The following is a 23,537-nucleotide window of genomic DNA, read 5'->3' as shown; positions in this document are numbered from 1 at the left end:
ATGCGTATCACTGCACTAGGAATAAGCAAATGAACAACACACATGGTTCTATCCCCAAAAAGTGCACAGTCTACTAAGGAAGATAACAAGTCGCTATAGTTAAAGTGAAATACGCTACAACACAATGCAAACAACCTTATGCAAAAATAGAAAGCCAAAAATGGTCAGATATGGTGATGAATGCCTGTAACTCCAGCACGCTCAGAGGTAGAGATTGGAGACTACCGCAAAGTTTGAGGTAAGCCAAGTATGCAGAAAGTTCCAGGCCAACCACGGCTACACCAGTGAGACACTGTCTCAAAATAACAGCATAAACAAAACAAAACCAAGAAGCAAAAATAAACAAACAAACAAATAAAATCAAAGTATTCACAAGAACTATCTGCTCATTTTCCACAACACAGGCTGTCATGTATCATGGCTATAATTTTGGTTTAATTAGTAAACCAGCACTATCCTTTAATATTTAAAACTGCTGTTGACACAGGGTCTCAAGTAGGCAGGCTGTCCTTGACCAGCGTCTGTAGCTGAGGATGACCTTGAGCTCCTGGTCCCCCTTGCTACCTCCCATGTCTGGTTTACACAGTGCTGGAGATTGACCCCAGGGCCTCCTGCAGGCTATGCAAACACTCTACCAACAGAGCATCATCTTGGCTCTGTCCTCTAGGCATTGTTTTTCATTTTTAATTAGGTAGAAAAACAGTAAGAAAATGTATTTTTTAAAAAAAGGTTTTGAAATTTTACAAAACAAAAAAAAAATCTAATGTATATATATTACATTATCTTTTCCACTCATCTTACAAAGAAAACATTGAGATTTTTATTCCTAATTATTAATTTGCCTTCATATTTGTAGATCTATTCTAATTCATATTGGGAAAGCATTATAGTTCAGTGGACAAGAATTCTAGAGATGGAAAGTTAAAATCTAGATTCAGATGTTTACTAACCTTAAGCTCCATGAACTAGCTAAACTGAGAACAACATACATGCTGACTTTTTAAGGTTCCAATAAAGACAAAATGAGATACTCAATGCAAATCACTAGGTATAGGGTCTACTCATGTTCAAGGTCGTAATTGTCATTGACATCATTCAACTAATACCTGAGGAGTATATCAATGAATGTACTAAAGATAACAAAAACACTGTAATTGAGATGTCTTGTTTATAGTACATACCCATTGTGTGCTATCAAATCCAATTCGGTTTCCCTTGGACTTTGATGAACCAGTTCCGTTCTATCAGAGAACAAAACAATATTTTGGTAAATTTGGAGCCCAGCACACAATGTCCAAATACTCATTTCATACTCAGAAACAAAAAACCATACAATTTTATAATACAATAACCCAAGGTATAAAACAGTGACACAGTACAGTAAGTTACTAAAATTATTCAATATTATAGCTAGCATTTCTGAACCAATGAATGCCCATCAAGGAATAGCATTTACACACACACATTCCTATGTCTGTCTGTGTCCCCCTCCTTCCTCATCTGCCTCAATCCTTCTCTCTGTCCTGCCTCAGTCTCCCAAGTCCTGAGACTACAGCATGAACCAGTTGGTTTTCTGCTATCTCTATGAAATTAGGGTTTGTCTATGTAGTTCCATATTCCTAACAGCATCTCCATATACTGAATTAGTGATGAAATGGAAAATGAGGTTTAAATAGTATAATTAACAAATCTCAAGTGTCAGGTTCTGTTTGATACTTCCAAAAACAAAAGTCTCCCTCCCAAATACTCCCTAATAACAATACTACAAAACAAAGTTATTATTTCTAGTAGAGAGATGGTCCCAATACCCACACTTTTCATAATGTACACTATTATTCAAATGTTCTAGGTTCCTTATAAGTTAATAGTACTTTTTAAATGTCCAGGTTCAGAGAGTCAGAAGGAAGAAAGCAATATTATCAGTATTTAATGATACACCTCCAAATAGTTTGAAACTAAATAAGAGAAAGAATGTTGGATGGTCTAGAGATAAGAAGAGTGTTTCAAGCTCAGAGAAGTTTGACAGCTCCTTACGCTTTCATTGATTTTCTACCTGTGAAGTATAAATAACCGAGAGGAAGCTGACGGACAATTAGAATCGCCTCATCCTACAAACACAATGTGAAACAAGATTTCTAAAAACAAGGCTCCTCTTCTTGTTAACCTGCACACTCAATGCCAGGTGCCAAGGCCAAGCTGTCTTTGTATTACCATGTCTGGCCTAGTGCTCAGTTAAATAAATGTTAGTAAGAAATTGTTAGTTGGAGGAGAAAGGAAGGAGAAAGAGTCATTAAGGCAGAGCCTGACTCAGTCTCTCACAAGATCTGCACTGTAGACTGTACAATTTAATACAAATGGACATGTGAGAGAAACAAACAACAGAAAAATAGAAACACAGGGAACTTTGTAATCTTCAATCCTGACAAGTGATGGAAACTGTAGACAGTCATTTGATTTTCACTACAGCCCTACATTAGGAGAGGAGCCTGATTTTTTAAGCAGTTGAATTGGTTGAGTTTGGAGTAAGTACATTTCTAGTGAACTTGTAGATTATTTTATAGTAGCTTTAATGGAATTAAGATCATATATCATAAATTCTACCATTTTAAAGTGTAAAGATAACTGTAAAGTTAAATATATGTATGTTGGAACACAGCCCAAGAATGGAGTCCTGCGAAGGAAATTCTGAGTGTTTGTGAAACAACTCCAAGAAAACAAGACAAGAGTCTCATGATCGCAATTTCTTCAAAACAAAGAATTATTCTTGAAATGTGTTTTCATGCTCCTCCCAGGTGTAGCAGATAGGAGTGAGTTTACTGCAGCTGTTGTTATTGATGTGCTTCTATGAAGAAACGTGTTTTTGCCACATGTGGCTTTTCCTTGGGATTGTACACTTTACTTAGGTGACTCTTCTCAACCCTCAGAGTATAAATTGTCTGATGCTCTGAATAAAGTTGTCTACCACATGAGATACAATGTGGTAGACTTTGATGTGCTATCAAAATTACCTATCAGTGACTTTATTTAACTGATACTAATTTGTAGAATAATAATTTTTATTTGTCAGAAAATGTAAATAGATTAAATATTATTGAAACATTACTTTTGATTTAATTGTATAATTACAAAAACATTTCATTGTAATTTTAAACTGCCTGCTACATCCTACAAAGATGAGAACCGCTGTGAGAAATGTTTCTGTAAAGGCTCAACACTATTAATTGAATATACTGCAATGTAAATGAAGAAAACACAAAGCCACAATGACATCTAATAAGAAAAAACAGAATTACCTTTGGTGACAAACAGTGCTTGTAGTAGTACAGCTGAAACAGCAGAAATGCAGAACTAGTCAGTGTTAAAAGGGCCAAAATTACGTTCTTATTGATTCTACTCATTGGTCTGCAGAGTTTTTTCAGATGTTCTCAACAGTAACCCAGCTGTTTTCATCTTCTTCGTGAAACAGGAAGATAATCTTGTTTTCTGTGAACAAAGAGATACTTTTGAAAAGAAAAAAAAGGTGAATTTGGGGAAAAAAAAGGAAAATTAAAATTAACTTTAATAATCACAGATAGCCCACACACAAAAAAAGTTATTTAGGGAAGAATGGCAGTACATGGTTATAAGGTTAGCATTTGGTATATTGAGGCAGTGGGTTAGCAAGTATAAGGATAGCCTGGGCTACACAGTGTTCTAGACCAGCTTGAGTTACATAGAAAGACCCTTTATTGAACAAAAACAACAACAAAAAAAAAACCATAAAAAGAAAAACTGGAAGAGAAAGAAAGCTAAGAAAGAACCATCTGCAGTTCTACAGAACACTTTGACCAAGAGGAATGCAGGGAGGGGCTTCTCCAATGTTTCTGACTAACAGATGTGACCTGGGACCTCTGCATCTCAGAATGTATGTCTGACAAGTCCAAAGGTGAAATCACTTCTGAAAATACTGAGAACTACTTCCACGGGAAAGAAATGAGAAAGTTTTTAGTCAAGGAGGACAGGATGTTTCTTTGTACACTGTGTGTGTGTGTGTGTGTGTGTGTGTGTGTGTGTGTGTGTGTGTGTGTGTGTGTGTTAGAATGCATGTATGACCCTGGTATTTGCAAGGGTAAAGAACATGTTGGTAAACTTTTTGGTCTTTCATCCTTATTGTTTCCTCTGATTATTTCTTTAGAGTAAGAAATTTAGTATGTATATACTTCCTACCTCCTCTCCAATACATGATTTGGATTAACTATTTTTTAAATGTTCTATAAAATTTAGGTGTATTTCTTTAAGAATAGCAATACCTCTTTTATTTAATAATGTAAGGTTTCTGTCTTGTGTTTTCAGGTTATAACAAGAAACTGGCAAACTATGCTACCTCTGTCTTCTTTCCTTCTCCTATTTATTTCTGCTTGGCTATTGTATTCTGTACCATAACTATGTTATTTTACTCTTATTAGTACAGTGTACCACAATGACCCTATATACTCTCGGCACAGTCAGCCTCTCTGCAACTTATAAAACAGAACAGAAAGGTACTACTTTGCTGTGGGATGGTCTGTATGTCAAATTACACTGATAGGTCAATAAATAAAACACTGATTGGCCAGTGGCTAGGAAGGAAGTATAGGCGGGACTAACAGAGGAGAAAAGAAAGAACAGGAAGGCAGAAGGAGTCACTGCCAGCTGCAGCCAGGACAAGCAGCATGTGAAGATGCGGATAAGCCACGAACCACGTGGCAAGATATAGATTTATGGAAATGGATTAATTTAAGCTGTAAGAACAGCAGGCAAGAAGCCTGCCATGGCCATACAGTTTGTAAGCAATATAAGTCTCTGTGTTTACTTGGTTGGGTCTGAGTGGCTGTAGGACTGGTGGGTGACAGAGATTTGTCCTGACTGTGGGGAAGGCAGGAAAACTCTAGTTACACTACTTACTTTCAGTGTTTGCATTGTTTAAAAACAGATGTCAGTAGAGTTTGGCTGTGAGATCAAACTTTATTTCCCCTGATAATTTATAGATTTTATCACTGCCCTGAAATGCTAATTATTCTCGATTATTATCAAGAAATCTGATCTGTTTTCATGGGATGCACAGTGGAAGCACACATATTCCCTATCTTGTTGATATACACTATATAAAGATAGTAATGAGTATATATTCATTTTTTCTTGGTCTTTGTGTATTCTTTCAACTTATAAAGATTTCTGGGTAGAACACTTCTGGAGTCATTTAAATACTTTCATTGCAACATTGGAGTCTCTATTTCCAGAACTACAGTAAGTACATCTCCTTTCTTTCCTATTTGTTTGTTCAACTTCCAAAGCCTGTCATCAAGCCACCTCACTGTGGCTTCAATGTTGACTTTCCATTCTAATCTGTTATTTCTCCTTGTGTGTCTTTTCTACCTGAGCTCTGCCAGACTGCTCTCTCATAATTAACTCCTAGCTCTTAAGACATTGAACACTGTCTTTATTTTTTGCAGGGCTGCTAACTAAACTCAAGGCTTCTATCCAGGAGTGGCAAATTGCCACTGAGGTACAGCCAACACTGTCATTTTAGAGATTTTTAAAAATGATTGTTGATTATAAGTACATTCATGGGTATGTTCGCACATGTGCAGGTGCACGTAAAGGACAGAGGTGGCCAATACCCCTGGAGCTGGAGTTACAGGGGGTTATTGTGAGTCACCTGACATAGGTACTAGGAAACAAACTCAGGTCCCTTGGAAAAACAGTATATGTTTTAACCACTGAGCCTTCTGTCTTCCATTTTAAAAGTTTAACTATTTCATAAACTCCACACCACCTAAGGCCTGCATAATATCATTATGGATTGTCACAAGTTTTCTGGTTTATTTTCTTCTTCTTGTAGCATTTTTCATGGACCATGCTCATTTCCCTTTAATTACTACCTTTGAATGGCCTGAGCGCCCCAAGACCAGTTATTCATAGGAATACTGGAGTAGGAGGGAACAGCATTATATTCTAGACTAGATGGAAGTTCTTTCTGACAGAATAGTTTATACATGTGTGTATGTGAGGAAAATTGAGAATAAATATTAGATGTTACAAAAGTTAAAACATTACTCCTTTATGAAAAACAGGTACCAAAGAGTCTCTGGCAATCACTTCCTCCGTTTTGCTGCTGTAAGGATAGTGCACTTGTGTATACCTTATTTGCTTTTCTTCTTGCTAGTTCATGCTGCCAAACATCTATGGATGCTCCCATGTCTTTCCTAAATGTCCTGACCTAGTGTAAACAGAAGAGCCATTTCTCTATTCTGTCATTTTGGAGATCTCTTTCTACAAGGATCTCCTTTTTACATGTGGCCACCATTGTGCAAATATTTCAGTTTGATGTTATACCACTATTTGTCTCAGGGAAGCTATATTGTGTTGCTTGAGGGTAACATACAGAATAGAGTACAAATATTTTTACTCTGCCATTTAAAATCCTAAGTTTTGGTGTGGAGCTTTAAAACAATCTAAATGAACTGACAAAGCTGAAGCCACATAAAATAAGCACTGTAAGAAATAAAATAAGATCAATACTCAAGAGAAGGACAACAGCGATTAGAATTACCTACACCATCTGCAGATAATGTATCAAGGTGATGGGATAAATCATGATTTTCTCTATTAAACTGTGAAAATTAGCAGCATCCACCAACACTGATGGTGGTCCTAGTGTCTGCTGTCAGCTAAAACTTGTTACAATGGTTTCTTCAGAGGAGGTCATGGATAACAATTATTTCTCACTCTCCAGATTTAGTTATTCCTCATAGATATATTAAATAGCACACCAGTGTAACGCACGCTGCTTCCTGGTGAAATTTAAGCTGACGTTCAGACTACCATTGTTAAGCCTCTCTAAGCTCAACTATTTTAAAGTCCAACTTAATATACTGTTGCTTTGGGGATCTATCACTATTTTACAACTAATACAAAATTAATTCATTAATAACATAGAAACCACTTAAAGAAAGCAATGGGACAGTTTCAAAAAGGGGTATCTCAGACAACATCACTGGCCCTGGCTTCTTTAATGGCAGAGGTCCCAATCAAGATAATATTAGTGTACCTAGTTCTTAGTTGTGACAGTATAGCCACCATTGTAAAAACAGTTAAAAAGGATAATACATTTCTTACTTTACACATGTGTAAAAAAGATACTGCATCATGTGTAATGGAAAATATTACAAAGCTAATAGAATAAGCAGAAAAGGGAAAACAGATGGAAAATATCTGCAGAAAAAATAAAATGGAGACACTCACAGAAGAGATTTAAGCAGGCTGTGTACCCTGAAATTTTAATGTAAAGAGGCTTCTTTAACTATGATATATTACAGGGTAAAATTATTTTTTTTCATTTGCAAACAGGATTATTCAATTTGTCTGGTTTTGCTCTATGCTTCAATGAAAATGTTTAAAATTTGAAAAGAAGACATATTTCAGTGATGTAGCCTTTAAACTGATATTATTTTGTAATGAGTAAGACGATTCAGTGGGAAATGTCTGGTTTGCAAGGGTAGTAACCTTATCTTGATCACCATATGAATATGAAACAAAGTAGACCCATTAAATTGTCTGTCTCAACATATCTGTCATGGCCTAAAAACCCCAAACAATATTACACACACACACACACACACACACACACACACACACACACACACACACACACAAGAAATTAAAAAAAAATTCATTGCCATTATATTATCTGGCATCTTTGGATAATTCCCTTAGAAGGCAGTACTTCAAGATGAAGGGCCAAATGAATAACTGATGGGAAGAAGATGATGCACTGAACTTCAAACAATACATACATATCTATAGCATATCAAGTTGTATTGAGAAATATACAGTTGATTGCTGATAGTTTTACCTCATTACACCTCCTCCAGAGAGATGAAAGTGCTGCTTTGGATAAACACATGAGGCATGTAATGTTTCTTATACTCTTCCCTGTTTAGCAATTTACCATTACCATTTTTAAAACATGTTGACAAAACAGCAAGCCTTGGGGATACATCATCTACCCTTGGACTTCTACTCAGGAAACTGACACATGAGGATCATGAGTTCAATGTATTCCAGACTAATTACTGACATCCAAACTAGGCTGGGTAACAAACAACATCTTAATGAAATTTTTAAAAAGATGAAAAAGAAAACCAACAAAAATCCACCACTCTTTCACAGATACCTTTACTTGAAAAGTATGATCAACATTGCATGATGTTTAAATAAACAATGGACTACTTGGATGATGGGCATCTGATTCTATGCATTACAACAGAAAAATATCTATCTCGAAGTGAAAGCACAACCAAAGATACACAATGGCCACAGGAGGTATATAAAGACCACAAATTGGACTTGACATAATAGATTTTCCAGAGATATAGCACACTTTAATACCTACCTCAAATGTTGCAAAATAGAAACCACAATGCACTGATCTCCACCATCAGTCTTTAGTGAAATTGTATATAATTTTCTTCCTTCAAGGCTATGATAAAAAAAAGATGAAATAAATCTTTTTTTTTCTTGAACCTGAATACAACTAGAATGAGTAAATTCTACACAAAATCATTTACATGAATAGGGATTCCTCTTTATGAGTTCTTCCCTATTTCTTGATATCAAAGATGATATTAAAAGATTTAAAAATACTTAAGGGGCTAGAATCATGGCTGAGCAGTTAAGACAAGTTCATTCCCAGGACCAAAGTCAGTTTTTTGAGAACTTCCCATAATTCATTCTACAAGAAGCTCCAAGAGTCTAACCTTCTTGGGAACCAGAATGCACATGTACATAACCATAAAGACACACATCACAAAGTTAAATTTTTAAACAATCAAACTTTCCCTCCTGAATGCTTTTCTCTTGTAAACATTCATTCTTGTAGTCTTGAGACATTTAAAGGCTTACAGAGATTTTCTTCATTGTGAAATGGTTCGTGTAACAAAAGCTAGCAAGTAGGCTTGAAATGAGAGAAACCAATCCTTCTCAGTTGGTGGTATCATTTCAGAAGATTTAGGAACTGTTGCAATGCTTATGAAATATGTCACAAGGAGTGGGACTGAGAGTTTTCATCCATACACCATTTCCAGTTCTTACTCTCTGCTTCATGGTGCAGGTTGAGGATGTACGTTCTTAGCTTCTTGCTTTAGCTGCCCTTTCTGACAATTGTTGCCATGCCACTTTCATTGTGATCCAGTATCTCTCAGGAACCAAGGACCAAATTAAATTCTTTCATATGTTGACTTAGGAATTGCATTTTACTACAGCAACAGAAAATGCACTAATATATATCCAGAAAGGTTTACTCATGGATTTCTTCTTCCTTGTGATTGAAGAGAGGTAAGAAACCTAAAACTTACTTTATAATTTAAATATATAGGCCTATGTCTATGTGAGTTTGCAAGTAAAACAAAATAAAGACATCATAATGACTGAACAGATTGTTGACACTTGTCAGATTTTTTTCTCCAGAACAAATAATGTTGTGTAACTGAATGTACGTACGTTGGTAATGATCTTACCAAATATTTTATACTCAGATTTCCTGTGGTATCCATTTTTTTTCAGACCAACAAAGATTAATGTGATATGCAAATGCTTTAACAACCTAATTACACACTGAAAATTTTACTCTTGTATAAAGACTACCATGAATTTCAAAATGTAGCCACACTGACTACATTTATAGAGTCTCTCTGAGTATAATTTATTCTGATTTTGGAAATTACTGATATGTGCAAGGCTTTACCACATTAATTAAATTCATATGGTTTTTCTCCAGTACGTCTTCTTTTACATATTTGGAGATCATTTTGATATGCAAAGGCTTTACCACATTAATTATATTCATAAAGATGCTTTCCAGTGTGTGTACTTTTATGCTTTTGTAAACTACTGTATTTTGAAAAGGTTTTATCACATTGTTTACATTTGTATGGTTTCTCTCTAGTATGTGTTCTTTTATGCTCTTGGAGACTACTATGATGTGCAAAGGCTTTATCACATTGATTACATTCATAAGGTTTCTCTCCAGTATGAGTTATGTGTTTGGATACTCTTTTGACATACAAATACTTTACCACACTGATTATACTCATAGGGTTTCTCTCCAGTATGTGTCCTTTTACGTAACTTGAAATTCTTTTGATATGCAAAGGCTTTACCACATTGACTACATTCATAAAGTTTCTCTCCAGTATGTGTTCTTTTATGAGTTTGAAGATGATCATGTTTAGAAAAGGCTCTATCACATTGATTACATTTGTAGGGTTTATCTCCAGTATATGTTCATTTATGCGTTTGGAGATTACTATATTGTGGAAAAGCTTTATCACATTGATTACATTTGTATGGTTTCTCTCCAGTATGTATTCTTTTATGTATTTGGAGACTACTGTGGTATATAAAGGCTTTACCACACTGATTACATTCATAAGGTTTCTCTCCAGTATGAGTCCTTTTATGTCTTTGGAGACTTTTTAACATCCAAAGGCTTTACCACACTCATTACATTCACAGGGTTTCTCTCCAGAATGTGTTCTTTTATGTAATTGGAGACTCTTTGAACATACAAAGGATTTCCCACAAATACTACATTCATAGGGTTTCTCTCCAGTATGTAGGGTTTTTTTTTTGTTTGTTTGTTTTTTATGTATTTGAGGTTTACTGTGGTGGGAAAAGGCTTTATGGCATAGATCACATACGTAAGGTTTCTCTCCAGTATGTATTCTTTCATGTCTTTGGAGATGACAGTAATAGGCAAAGGCTTTATCACACTGATTACATTCATATAGTTTCTCTTCAGTATGTCTTCTTTTATGTATTTGGAGATTACTGTGCTGTAGGATGTTCTGTATGTCCTGTGGGAGCCCTTCTTGGGTTCTTTGTGGCGTTACCCAGCAGGTCCGCATAGAGGATGATTAGGACCATGGGCCTGAGTGCAGGTGTCTGAGATGGTCTGCACTTGGCTGTGCTGGGGGATGGTCTGTATGTCAAGTTGTTCTGATTGATCAATAAATAAAACCTGATCGGCTGTGGCTAGGCAGGAAGGATAGGCGGGACTAACAGAGAGGAGAAATAAAAGGACAGGAAGGCAGAAGGACTGACTGCCAGATGCCGCCATGACCAGCAGCATGTGAAGATGCCGGTAAGCCACCAGCCACGTGGCAAGGTGTAGATTTATGGTAATGGACTAATTTAAGCTATAAGCACAGTTAGCAAGAAGCCTGCCACGGCCATACAGTTTGTAAGCAATATAAGTCTCTGTGTTTACTTGGTTGGGTCTGAGCGGCTGTGGGACTGGCGGGTGACAAAGATTTGTCCTGACTGTGGGCAAGGCGGAAAACTCTAGCTACATTACTGTATTGTGAAAAAGCTTTATCACATTGATTACATTTGTATGGTTTCTCTCCAGTATGTGTTCTTTTATGTTTTTGGAGAATACTGTCATGTGCAAAGGCTTTACCACATTGATTACATTTGTATGCTTTGTCTCCAATATGTGTTCTTGTATGTCTTTGGAGACTACTGTTATGTGCAAAGGCTTTACCACATTGATTACATTCATAAGGTTTCTCTTGAATATGTCTTCTTTTATGTATTTGAAGATGATTGTGATATGCAAAGTTTTTAGCACACTGAGTATTTCCAGAGAGTTTCTCTCCAGTATGCTTTCTTTCATTCCTGCCATGTATTCTAGAACTTTCACAATTTTGTTGAATATTATTATCTTGTCAACTATACCCTATAGCAGAGAGGTTCCTGTAGGTCTCCAGCATCACATCTTTGTATAGATTCTTCTGGGAAGAATCCAGCAAAGCCCAATCTTCCACACTGAAGTCCACATGCACATCCATCATAGGTCACTGCACTCATCTTGTGGTCTCAAAAGGCAATCCCGACTTCACCGTCACAGCCTCATGCAATGAACTCTCAAGATCTCCTCACTGGGGCTCTGATTCATCTTGTGGTCTCAAAAGGCAATCCCGGCTTCATCCTCACAGCTTCATGCAATGAGCTCTCAGGATCTCCTCACTGGAGCTCTAACTCATGTCCTGGCTTCCCAGCTCACCCATGTTCTCCCCTCAGCTCCTGCAGCAGCACTTGCACAGCACACAAACCCAATGGCACCAGATCTTCTTCAATGCCAAGCCTGAAACTGGAAAATTATTCTTAAATGGCATGGGAAAAGGACAAAACTAGTACATGAACTGAGATCTAGCAATGGAGAAGAAAATGGCTAAGTGGTTCTGGGCATCCGAGCTATCAGTCTTCCTGTCTCTGGCCCTAGACTGTCATGTTAGGTAACAGAACACACATTCTTTTAGCTTTCATTTCATCTTTTATTACCAATTTTACTACACATCAATACATGAACAAGGTTGAGAAAATGTGATCACAAGAACCAAAAACACTTGTGGTGGAAACATGTACAAAGTAAGGTCCGGATTGTTTTCACATCCTTTCTGTAGCCAAGAGCACTACATAGTCTTTCAGTGTCACAGCCGACATTCAAATATGCTCTGAACTGCAAAAGAAATAAGAAGTCAAACTACAGAGGAAAGAATAGTGCAGTTCAGTAATTGTATGGTTAGGAGCCTAGGTAGCAGAATGGGAGGCATGAGAAGAAAATGAAATCAAAGAGGCACTCAGAAGCTGATGCTCAATTTGAAGCTTTACTCCAGGTGACTAGAGTTCATAGTGCTGGAAGGTTTGACACAAACTACTGGAGGAAAAAAGCAATTATCAATCTCATCCACCTGTGAACCCTGTGAGCTATAACAGCAACCTGTCTGCAAGATATACCCACTGACTGTGGAATAGTTGCACAAATGTTACAGGAGCAACCAACCACCTTTTATATCTACAAGATGGAACCTATACCTGACACACTAATGAGGCCAAAATCTGAGACTAGATAGGTCATAGGCACTAAGGGGAACCCTACTATAATTATTCTGCCAAATGAACATAGATATAAAATGACTCCTACTTCACATTGTTTTACACACAGTGTATCAAATTGCTAAGCACTCATCAGAAAGGAAATATCTTGCAGTAGATAATAATACAGACACTCACAACATGGCTAATGCTCATTTGAACTCACAGAACCTGTGACAGCATGTACAAGATCTGTACTAGTTCAAGTCAGTCAAAGATCCCAGCAGGGAGAAGGGGAAATGTCCTACCTCTCACCAAGAAGGTGTGTGTGCAACCATTAACTTCTGGGAGGGAGAAAACCAGTTTTCTTCAATAGAGTGACAGAGTATATTAAACATGCCCCAGGACAATCCACATGCTCATGAATAGTTGGTACACACAAAATGGACCCCATGTAATTTTTTGTTTTGATTTTTATGAGAATGAAGTTGAGTGGGTATCTGGGAGGAGTTGGGGGAGGAGAGACTATGACTAAAATATATTGTATGAATTTTTTTTTAAATAACAAAAAAGGAAGTCTAGTAGAACCTCATGCCACAGGCCAATAATACCAACTATTCTGGAAGCTAGGCAGGATGATGGTTATGTTCAAGGTCTGCCTGTGCAACAAACTTTCTGGCCAGCGTAGGAATTTAGTGAGACTATCTCACAATAAAATCTGAAAAAAGGCCTGGGAATGTAGCTCAACAGTAGCTTGCTTGCATATACAGGGGCTATATTCCATCCTAGGACTGAAAAGAATAATATTAATAATAATAATGATGATGATAATGATCAAAATGAATGTATTTACTATCCAATCACTTATTAATACTTTGCAAAATAACCTCTATCTTGCTATGTTGCTACTCAGAAGGTGAAAGATAAAATAAGGCAGTCTTTCCATATGATTATCAAAAAAAAAAAAAACCCATAAACACACATTGACTCCTTTCTGAATATGCTATAAGGAAAGTTCTGAGAGAGTGATGGAAATAAAGGACCTAGGTAACAGAGGTTGTATTAAAAAGTAAGATAGGCCGGGCGGTGGTGGCGCACGCCTTTAATCCCAGCACTCGGGAGGCAGAGCCAGGCGGATCTCTGTGAGTTCAAGGCCAGCCTGGGCTACCAAGTGAGTTCCAGGAAAGGCGCAAAGCTACACAGAGAAACCCTGTCTTGAAAAACCAAAAAAAAAAAAAAAAAAAAGTAAGATAAGTAATGTCTGACAGACTACACTAGCTCTGATCGGAACAAGAGGCGAGTGACTCTTCTCCCACCTGGAGAGACCTACCACTACGACCTGGGCCTAGAGGCACAATCTGTGCCCCCCCCACCTCTACCCATTGCTGCCCCAGTAGCAGAGGAGCAGGAAAGGCTCCTGTAGGCATGCCTCCCCAAACACTACCCATTGAACCCAACAATCCTCAAGGCACATTCCCTATGCCAAACCCACCCATCCCCATGTGACCTCCACAGCTCCCTGAAACACACTTTCTGCTAGCTCTGACTAAACCAAGAATAGCTCCCTGAGAAACAGAATCTGCCAGATCTTATTGGGCCAAGAGTGGTCCCCTGAGACACAAGCACTGGAAGCAGAGATTGGACCAAGAGCAGCTCCCTCACACTTAGGTACTTCTTGCACCCATTGGAGGAAGAGATGAGTAGACACCAGTACACAAATACATACAACAACATAAAGAGCAACATGGCAGCACCAGAACCTAGCAGTTCTATAATAGCATGACCTGAGCATTACGATGCAGAAGCAGAGGAAAGCAACCTTAAAAATAGTAGAAATAGAAACAGAAGCAATGAGGAAGTCACAATATGAGGGAATGCTGGAAATAGAAAATCTGAGTAAAGAACTGATATGGTGATATTTTATTTGTGCTGAAATGCGATTTTATTTGTATGTTAATAAAGTTGCCTGGAGAACAGAAGTCACAGCCATTAAGCAGAAGTCTGGCAGTGGTAGCACACACCCTTACTCTGATCACATGGCAGGCAGAGTCTCTGTATGGTCAAGGACACAGCCAAGCAAGGTGACCTAAACTTTTAATTCCAGTACCAACCATAGAGACCTGGAGGTCTGTATATACAGGCAGTGACGAGGAAGTCATGTGGTTGGGTTTAAAGCCAATGAGAAGGCAGAACAGAAAGGCAATAAAAAAACAGGTCACACAGAAGAAGGTCTCTCTCTCAGGGGAAGCGACGGCAGCGAAGAGTGGTGGCTCTTGCTTTGATCTCTTAAGCTTTAACTCTGTATTCGGCTCTGTGTTTCTTAGTTTCTAAGACCGTTTAGAATTTCATCTACAAACAGAAACTACAGATGCAAGCATAACCAACAGGATGCAAGAGATAGAAGAGAGAATCTCTGGTGTACAGGATACAATAGAGAAAATAGATTTGTCATTCAAAGAAAACACTAAAACCAAAAGTCATAACATAAAATGTCCAGCATATATGGGATACCATGAAATGACCAAACCTAAGAATAACAGGGATAGAAGAAGAATACCAACTCAAGGGCACAGGAAATATATATTCAACAAAATCATACAAGAAAACTTTCCCAACTTAAAGAAGGAAATACCTATGAAGATACAAGAAGCTTATAAAACACCAAATAGACTAGAACCCACCCCCGCAGAAAAAAGTTCCCTTGCCACATAATAATGAAACTGCTAAACATAAAGAGTAAAGAAATAATATTAAGAGCAGCAAAGGAGAAAGGCCAAGTGACTTATAAAGGAAGATCCATCAAATAACACCCGACTTCTCAATGGAGACTTTGAAAGCCAGAAGGTCCTGGACAGATGTAATGCAGACACTAAGAGACCACGGGTGCCAGCCCAGACAACTATACCCAGAAAAACTTTCAATCACCACAGATGGAGTGCACAAGATATTCCAAGAGAAAACCAGATTTAAACAATACCTATCCACAAATCTAGCCCTACAGAAAGCACAGGAAGGAAAATCCAACCCAAGGAAGTTAGATGCACCCAAAAAACACAGGCAATAGATAACCCCCCAGCAGCAAATCCCAAAGAAGGGAAATACCCACACACTACCGCCAAAAGGTAACAGGAATTAAAAATCACTGGTCATTAATATCCCTTAATATCAATGGACTCAATTTGCCTATAAAAAGACACAGGCTAACAGAATAGATATGGAAACAGGAACTATCTTTCCACTGCATACAAGAAACATACCTCCATCTTCAAAGACAGACACCATCTCAGAGTAGGAAGTCTGGGAAAAGACTTTCCAACCAAATGGACTTAAGAAGCAAGCTGGTGGAGCTATCCTACTATCTAATAAAATAGACTTCAAACTAAAATCAATCAAAAGAGATCAGAAAGGACATTAAATATTCATCACAGGAAAATGCACCAAGATGAAGTCTCAATTCTCAACATTTATGCCCCAAATACAAGGGCACACACACAAAAAACAGTACTAAAGCTCAAATTGCATATCAATCCCCACATACTAATAGTGGGAGACTTCAACACCCCACTCTCACCAATGCACAGGTCTGCTAGACAGGAACTTAATAGAGAAATAAAGGAGCTAAGAGATGTTATGACTCAAATAGACTTAATAGATATCTACAGAACATTCCACCCTATCAACAAGATAGACAAACCCCTATGCAAACTAACCAAAAGGCAGACAGAGAACATCCAAATTAACAAATCAGAAATGAAAAGGGAGACATAACAACAGACAATGAGGAAACCCAGAAAATCATCAGATCATTATTAAAAAACCTGCACTTTACAAAATTAGAAAATCTAAAAGAAATGGACAATTTTCTGGATAGGTACCACATATAAAAATTACATCAAAACCAAACAAACAATTTAAATAAACATTTAACCCCTAAGGAAATAGAAACAGAGGCTAAAGTCACCTAACCAAAAAAAAATTTAAAAAAAAGCCCAGGACCAGATAGGTTCAGTGCCGTATTCTACCAGAATTACAAGAAGAGCTAATACCAATACTCTTCAAATTGTTCCACACAATAGAAACAGAAGGAACATTGCCAAACTCTTTCTATGAGGCTATAGTAACTCTAATACATAAACCACACAAAGATGAAACAAAGAAAGAGAATTTCAGACCAATCTTTCTCGTGAACATTAATGCAGTAAAATACCACCAAACTGAATCCAAAAACACATCAAAAAACTTATCCACCATAATCAAGTAGGCTTCATCCCAGAGATACAACGATGGTTCAACATATGAAAATCTGTCAGTGTAATATACCATATAAACAAACTGAAAGAAAAAAACAAATGATCATCTCATTAGATGGCTGAAAAGGCCTTTGACAAAATCCAACACCCTTTCATGATAAAGGTCTTGGAGAGATCAGGAATACAGGAAACATACCTAAACATAATAAAGGCAATTTACAGCAAGCCGACAGACAACATCACATTAAACAGAGAGAGAGAAACTCAAAGCCACTCCACTAAAATCAGGCAAAAGACAAGGCTGTCCACTCTCCCCATATCTATTTAATACAGTACTCAAAGTACTAGCTAGAATAATAAGACAACAAAAGAGATCAAGGAGATGCAAATGGGAATGGAAGAAGTCAAACTTTTGCTATTTGCAGATAATATGATAGTATACTTAAGTGACCCCAAAAATTCTACCAGGGAACTCCTACAGCTGATAAACACCTTCAGTAACGAGGCGGGATACATGATTAACTTAAAAAAAATCAGTAGCTCTCCTATATGCAAATGATAATGGGCCAAGAAAGAAATCAGAGAAACATCACACTTTACAACAGCCACAAATAATAAAATACCTTGGAGTAACTCTAAGCAAATGAAAGTCCTGTATGACAAGAACTTGAAGTCCCTGAAGAAAGAAATTGAAGAAGATATCAGAAAATGGAAAGATCTCCCATACTCATGGATAGGTAGGATTAACATAGTAAAAATGGCAATCTTACCAAAAGCAATCTACACATTCAACGCAATCCCCATCAAAATATCAACACAATTCTTCACAGACCTTGAAAGAACAATACTCAACTTCATATAGAAAAACAAAAAACCCAGGATAGCTATAAGAATCCTGTAGAATAAAGCCACCACTGGAGGCATCCCCACTCCTGACCTCAAACTCTACTATAGAGCTAGAGTAATAAAAACAGCTTGGAATTGGCACAAAAACTGACATGTGGACCTATTGAATCAAACTGAAGACACTAGCACTAATCCTAATACCTACAAACACCTGATTTTTGACAAAGAAACAGAAACTGTACAATGGAAAAAAGAAAGCATCTTCAACAAATGGTGCTGGCATAACTGGATGTCAACATGTAGAAGATTGCATACAGATCCATATCTATTGCCATGCATAAAACTCAAGTCCAAGTGGATCAAAGACCTCAACATAAATCCTGTTACACTGAACCTGTTAGAAGGGAAAGTAGGAAGTAGCCTTGAACGAATTGGCACAGGACCACTTTGTAAATATAATACCATTAGCTCAGACACTGAATAAACTGGGCCTCCTGAAACTGAGAGTCTGCTGTAAGGCAAAAGACACAGTAAACAGGACAAAAATTACAGCCTACAGAATGGGAAAAGATCCTCACCAACCCCACATCTGACAGAGGGTTGATCTCAAAAATATACAAATAACTCAAAAACCTAGATAGCAAAATACCAAACAATTCAATTAAAAAATAGGCTACAGAGCTAAACAGAGAATTCTCAACAGAAGAATCTTAAATGGCCAAAGATATTTAAGGAACATCCCTAGTCATCAGAGAAATGCAAATCAAAAGGATTCTGAGATACCATCTTACACCTTTCAGAATGGCTAAGATCAAAAACTCTGATAACAGCTTATGTTGGAGAGGATGTGGAGCAAAGGGAACACTCCTCTACTGTTGGTGGGAGTGCAAACTTGTACAGCCACTTTGGAAATCAGTATGGTGGTTTCTCAGAAAATTGGGAATCAATCTACGTCAAGACCTAGCTATACCACTCATGGCCATATACCCAAGGAATGCTCAATCAAACCACAAGGACACATGCTCAAGTATGTTCATACCAGTATTACTACTGTAATAGGCAGAACCTGGAAACAACCTACACGCCCCTCAACCGAAGAATGGATAAAGAAAATGTGGTACATATACACAATGGAGTACTACTCAGCAGTAAAAAACAATGACATCATGTAATTTGCAGGCAAATGGATGGAACTAGAAAATATCATCCTGAGTGAGGTAACCCAGACTCAGAAAGACAAGAATGACATGTACTCACTGATAAGTGGATACTAGATGTAAAGCAAAGGATAACCAGACTACAACCTACAGCTCCAGATAAGCTAGCTAGCAAGGAGGACCCTAAGAAAGACGCATGGAGGACACTAAGAAAGACGCATGGATCGCCCTGGGAAACGTAAATAGATGAATTCTCCACTAGTGAAATGGGGGTGAGGGGAGGCAATAAAGGGTAGGGGAGAGGGAATGAGAACATAAGGGATTGGGATAGCCGAACTGGGGGAGGGGCAGAGTAAGAGAGCAATGAGATACCTGGATAGAGACATCATGAGGATAGGGAGAAATCCAGTGGTGCTAGAGAAGTCCCCAGGAATTCACAAGAATGACCCCAGCTTAGACTACTAGCAATAGAGGAGAGGGTGCCTGAGGTGGCTTACCCCAGTAATCAGAAATGGTGAATACCCTAACTGTCATGACAGCGCCCTCATCCAGTAACTGATGGAAGCAGATGCAGAGATCCACAGCCAGGATGAGCTCCAGGATTCCAGTCAAAGAGAGGGAAGAGGGATTCTATGAGCAAGGGGCATTAAGATCATGAACGGGGAAACCCACAGAGACAACCAAACCAAGGTAATGGGAGCTCGTGAACTTTAGACCAAAAGCTGGGGAGTCTCTATGGGACTGGACTAGGTCCCTTCATAAATGAGACAGGTGTGTAGCTTGATCTGCTTAAAAAGCCCCCTGGCTGCAGGATCAGATTCGATCTCTGGTGCATAAGGTCACCTTTTGGAACAAATTACATATGGTGGGAAACATTGCACAGCCTTGATGCAAGGGGAGGGGACTGCATCTGCCTCTACTGAATGTACCAGGCTCTGCTAACTCCCCATGTGAGGCCTTGCCTTTACAGAAGAGGGAATGGAGGATGGGTTCAGAGGGAAGGCTGGGAGGGAGGGGATGGAAAGAGGAAAGGAGGGGGATTTGTCACTGGTATATAAAATGAGTAAGAAGATTTCTTTTTTTCTTTTCTTTTTTTTTGGGGGGGGGGGGTTTCGAGACAGGGTTTCTCTGTATAGCTTTGCGCCTTTCCTGGAGCTCACTTGGTAGCCCAGGCTGGCCTCGAACTCACAGAGATCCGCCTGGCTCTGCCTCCCGAGTGCTGGGATTAAAGGCGTGCGCCACCACGCCCGGCTAGAAGATTTCTTAAAATGAAAAAAAAAAAAGATAGGTAAAGTTGAATGAATTTCAGAGGGAGAAAATGTACAAATTTTCTTTTTATTTAATGGTTTCCTTATTGGAACATGATTTCATAATATGAAAAAATTTTTCTTGAACATTTTACTCTTAACCAGGTATGATGGTGAAAGCCTTTAATTCCAGCAATAGGGAAACAGAGGCAGGTGGATCTCTGAGTTCAGGGCCAGCCTAGTCTACATAATGTGTTCCAGGATAGCCAGGTCTTCATGAGATCCTGTCTCAAACAAAAGAAAAAACCAACAACAACAACTTCATTTTGCTAGTGTGTTCTTAGTGCTGGAATAGAATACTACTAAACCAGTTGTTATTGTGTAGGGAGATGATGAGTGCAAAGCAATGTATCCAAGTATGTGGATATAAGACTACCTCTACTTTCACTCTTTAGGTATCATCAACCTCTGTGGGTACATAGGGGCTATGTGCCCTTGTGTGTGTTTGGGGAGGCTATGTGCCCTTGTGTGTGTTTGGGGAGGCTATGTGCACTTGTGTATTACAGGAATGTGGACTTGTGTGTGTTGGGGGTATGTGCACTTCTAGGAAGGCAGGAGCAAGCAGGCCAGAAGAGATCCAGTATTTTGATCTTTCACACTCTACCTTATTCCCTCAAGACAGAGCCTCTAACTGACTTTGGAGCTAGGCTTCAGGTTGGTTCGCAACCCTTATTTTTTGCTGCCTCCCCTGGTTCTGGGATGACCGACATGCACACAGCCATGCTTGGCTTCCCGTATGAGTGCTAATATCTGAATTCAGGTCCTCTTCTCATGCTAGCTGTCTGTCACTGAGCCATCTCTCCATCCTCCTTCCTACCGCTTATACCCCAAAGACAAAGTCTATCACTAGCCTGGAAGTCACAAAGTACGCTAGGGTGACTAGCCAGGGATTCCCAGGAATCCTTCTGTCTCCAATCTCCCCAGCTCTGAGAGTACACCCGCAGGCTGACATGCTCAGCTTTTTTATGTACCTTCTGGGAATGGAAATCAGATCACCATGCTTGCAATGGCAAGCACTTTAGTGGCTAAATTATCTTCCCAGCTAAAATCAAGTTATTTTTATAAGTGTGTTGGCTAGTTTTATGTCAACTGGAGAGTCATCTGAGAAGAGGGAACCCCAACTGAGAAAATGCCTCCATAAAGCCAAGGCTATAAGTAAATCTGTGGGGGCACTTTCTTATTAGTAATTAATGTGGGAAGACCCAGCCCATTATGGGATGTGATGATCCTAGGTTCTATAAGAAAGCAGGCTGAGCAAACCATGGTAGCAAGCAAGTAAGCAGCACTTTCCCATGGCCTCTACTTCGGCTCCTCCCTCCAGGTTTCTTCCCCCAGTGCTTTCGATGGTGAACTGTTACATGGAACATAAATAAACCCTTTCTTCCCCAAGTCACTTTTGGTCTTGGTGTTTCATCACAGCAATACTAACTCTAATGCAGTGAGAAAAGCCTTTCCCTCAAGAGGCAAGAAATTAATTGCTTGCTTGAGGGCATTTACCCCAGGCTGGCCTGAAGCTCATTATGCAGTGATTCTCTTGTCTCCACCTCCAAAGTGCTGATATTCAGATGTGAGCTACCATGCCTGGCTGACTTTTATTTATCTGAAATATATAAAAGTAGAAAGACTAGAGTATCATTCTTTATAGCTGAGAAAACTCGAGGCACACAGCAAAGTGGCTTGCTTCGTGCTACCTGAGAAATTGACGATAGTGATGAAATGTGAATTCAGTTCTCCAGACTCTTATCTAAAGCTTCTAACTACCCCGCCTCAATTAAATCCAATCTTTTCCCATATTCCCAAACTGATAATGTAAATGCAAGACAGGAAAGCTACACGCAATTATCTGGCATGGCTAACCGCGTCCATATTATTATTATTATTATTATTATTATTATTATTATTATTATTATTATTATTATCGTCATCCACCGTCATTATTAAGCACAGTGACCGCTCCTCCAAAAGTACTAAGGACGAACACTGAGGAGTCTCAGAGGACAGGAAAGAGACTGGCAATTCAACCACCTCCTCTCTTGGAAGCGGCTGCAGCTGGCCCCTGCACACAGAACTTCTCACGTCCTTCGCGAGGCATCAAACTCCTCCGGGGGAACTCTCTGGTTAGCCGCCTGCCATTCTCCCTGTCCCTGGCGAGTCCAGGCCTCCAGCCACCACTGAGGATGCAGGCAGAGCAGCCGGCTGCAGCAGTTCCTCCCCTGCCGAGGCACCTTGCCATGCACTGGTCCTCACATCTCCTCATTCTCCCCCATCCTCCGCTCTCACCACCCAGCCCAAACGATGACGCTGTCCCGACCCGGCTTCTACGAGCGTCTCCATCAACCTCCGATGGGCGCCGGTCAGGACGATGAGCGGACCGCAAGCGCACGTGGGGACGATCTGCTTCCGTGAGGAGCGCGGCCGGCGGCAGACGGACTCAACATGGACCTGCGGCCGACCTCCGCTGCTCCCACCGCCTGGGGCGGGGACCCCGAATGTGGCCGACCTCCAGTCGGGTACCGGGCGACCAGCGACACCTGCCTGAGGACGCCCGCCCAGGCCCAGAGACACAGCCCCGGTGCCTTCATCTTACCTCGCTCTACAGCAGCGGCGGAGGCCTCGCTTTACTGCTGTCGCGGTAATCGTCGCAAAGGAGCCGTCAAGCGCGCAGCCTCACAAGCTGGCCCAAGTAATGTCTGGGGTGGCCTGCGACCTTCCGCGTTTTCTGCCGCTTCGCTGTCCCACGTTCTCAGAGCCCTGCTGTTTGCCTGGCCTTTAGAAAGCCACACGCAGCCAGCCCTTCAGCAGCACCGAGGCTGCCCGAGAGTTTAGAAAAACCTCAGAGAGCAAAGCAGAACTGTCTCCCCTGGTGTGCTGGTTCACCAGACAGCGCAGAGCCTGGGCTACATGCAAACTTCGGCTGGATAAGGATTCCTCCCTTCCTCCCTTCCTCCCTCCCCTCTTACTTCCTCCTGCCATTCTCTCTCTTGCTCTGTGTGTCTCTCTGTCTCTCGCCCCCCTCCCCCGCCAGCTCCCCTTTCTGTAAGCAGACTTACTAAGCTTACTAAGCAAACAGATTCAGAATA

General features: G+C 39.6%; 1 protein-coding gene and 2 pseudogenes across 5 annotated transcripts in view; all 3 read right to left on the bottom strand.

Moving 5' to 3' along the window:
- Positions 1-23,182, bottom strand: part of LOC102904924 (ribitol-5-phosphate transferase FKTN) — a 61,517-nt gene extending 38,335 nt beyond the window's left edge. The window contains exons 1-4 of one of the 4 annotated variants that reach the window (XM_076564222.1): positions 23,045-23,182; positions 8,414-8,500; positions 3,294-3,500; positions 1,182-1,241 (exon numbers count right to left, since the gene is read on the bottom strand). In XM_076564222.1, coding sequence (XP_076420337.1) covers positions 1,182-1,241; positions 3,294-3,398 — 165 coding nt within the window. In that variant the 5' untranslated portion in view covers positions 3,399-3,500; positions 8,414-8,500; positions 23,045-23,182. Of the gene's footprint in view, positions 1-1,181; positions 1,242-3,293; positions 3,501-8,413; positions 8,501-17,145; positions 20,240-22,768 lie in introns of those variants that run through there. The other 3 variants (XM_015988637.3, XM_076564221.1, XM_076564220.1) reach the window with 3 other exon arrangements.
- LOC102906475 (uncharacterized) lies at positions 8,537-10,925 on the bottom strand (annotated as a pseudogene). Its single transcript, XR_013049113.1, has one exon. The product of XR_013049113.1 is annotated as an uncharacterized LOC102906475 (transcript).
- Positions 11,229-11,889, bottom strand: LOC143271851 (uncharacterized; annotated as a pseudogene).
- Positions 23,183-23,537: the final 355 nt, after the last annotated feature.

The sequence above is a fragment of the Peromyscus maniculatus genome, chromosome 2 (assembly GCF_049852395.1).
Source record: "Peromyscus maniculatus bairdii isolate BWxNUB_F1_BW_parent chromosome 2, HU_Pman_BW_mat_3.1, whole genome shotgun sequence".
Classification (NCBI taxonomy): Eukaryota; Metazoa; Chordata; class Mammalia; order Rodentia; family Cricetidae; genus Peromyscus; species Peromyscus maniculatus.
This window is presented reverse-complemented; position numbering and strand designations above follow the sequence as displayed.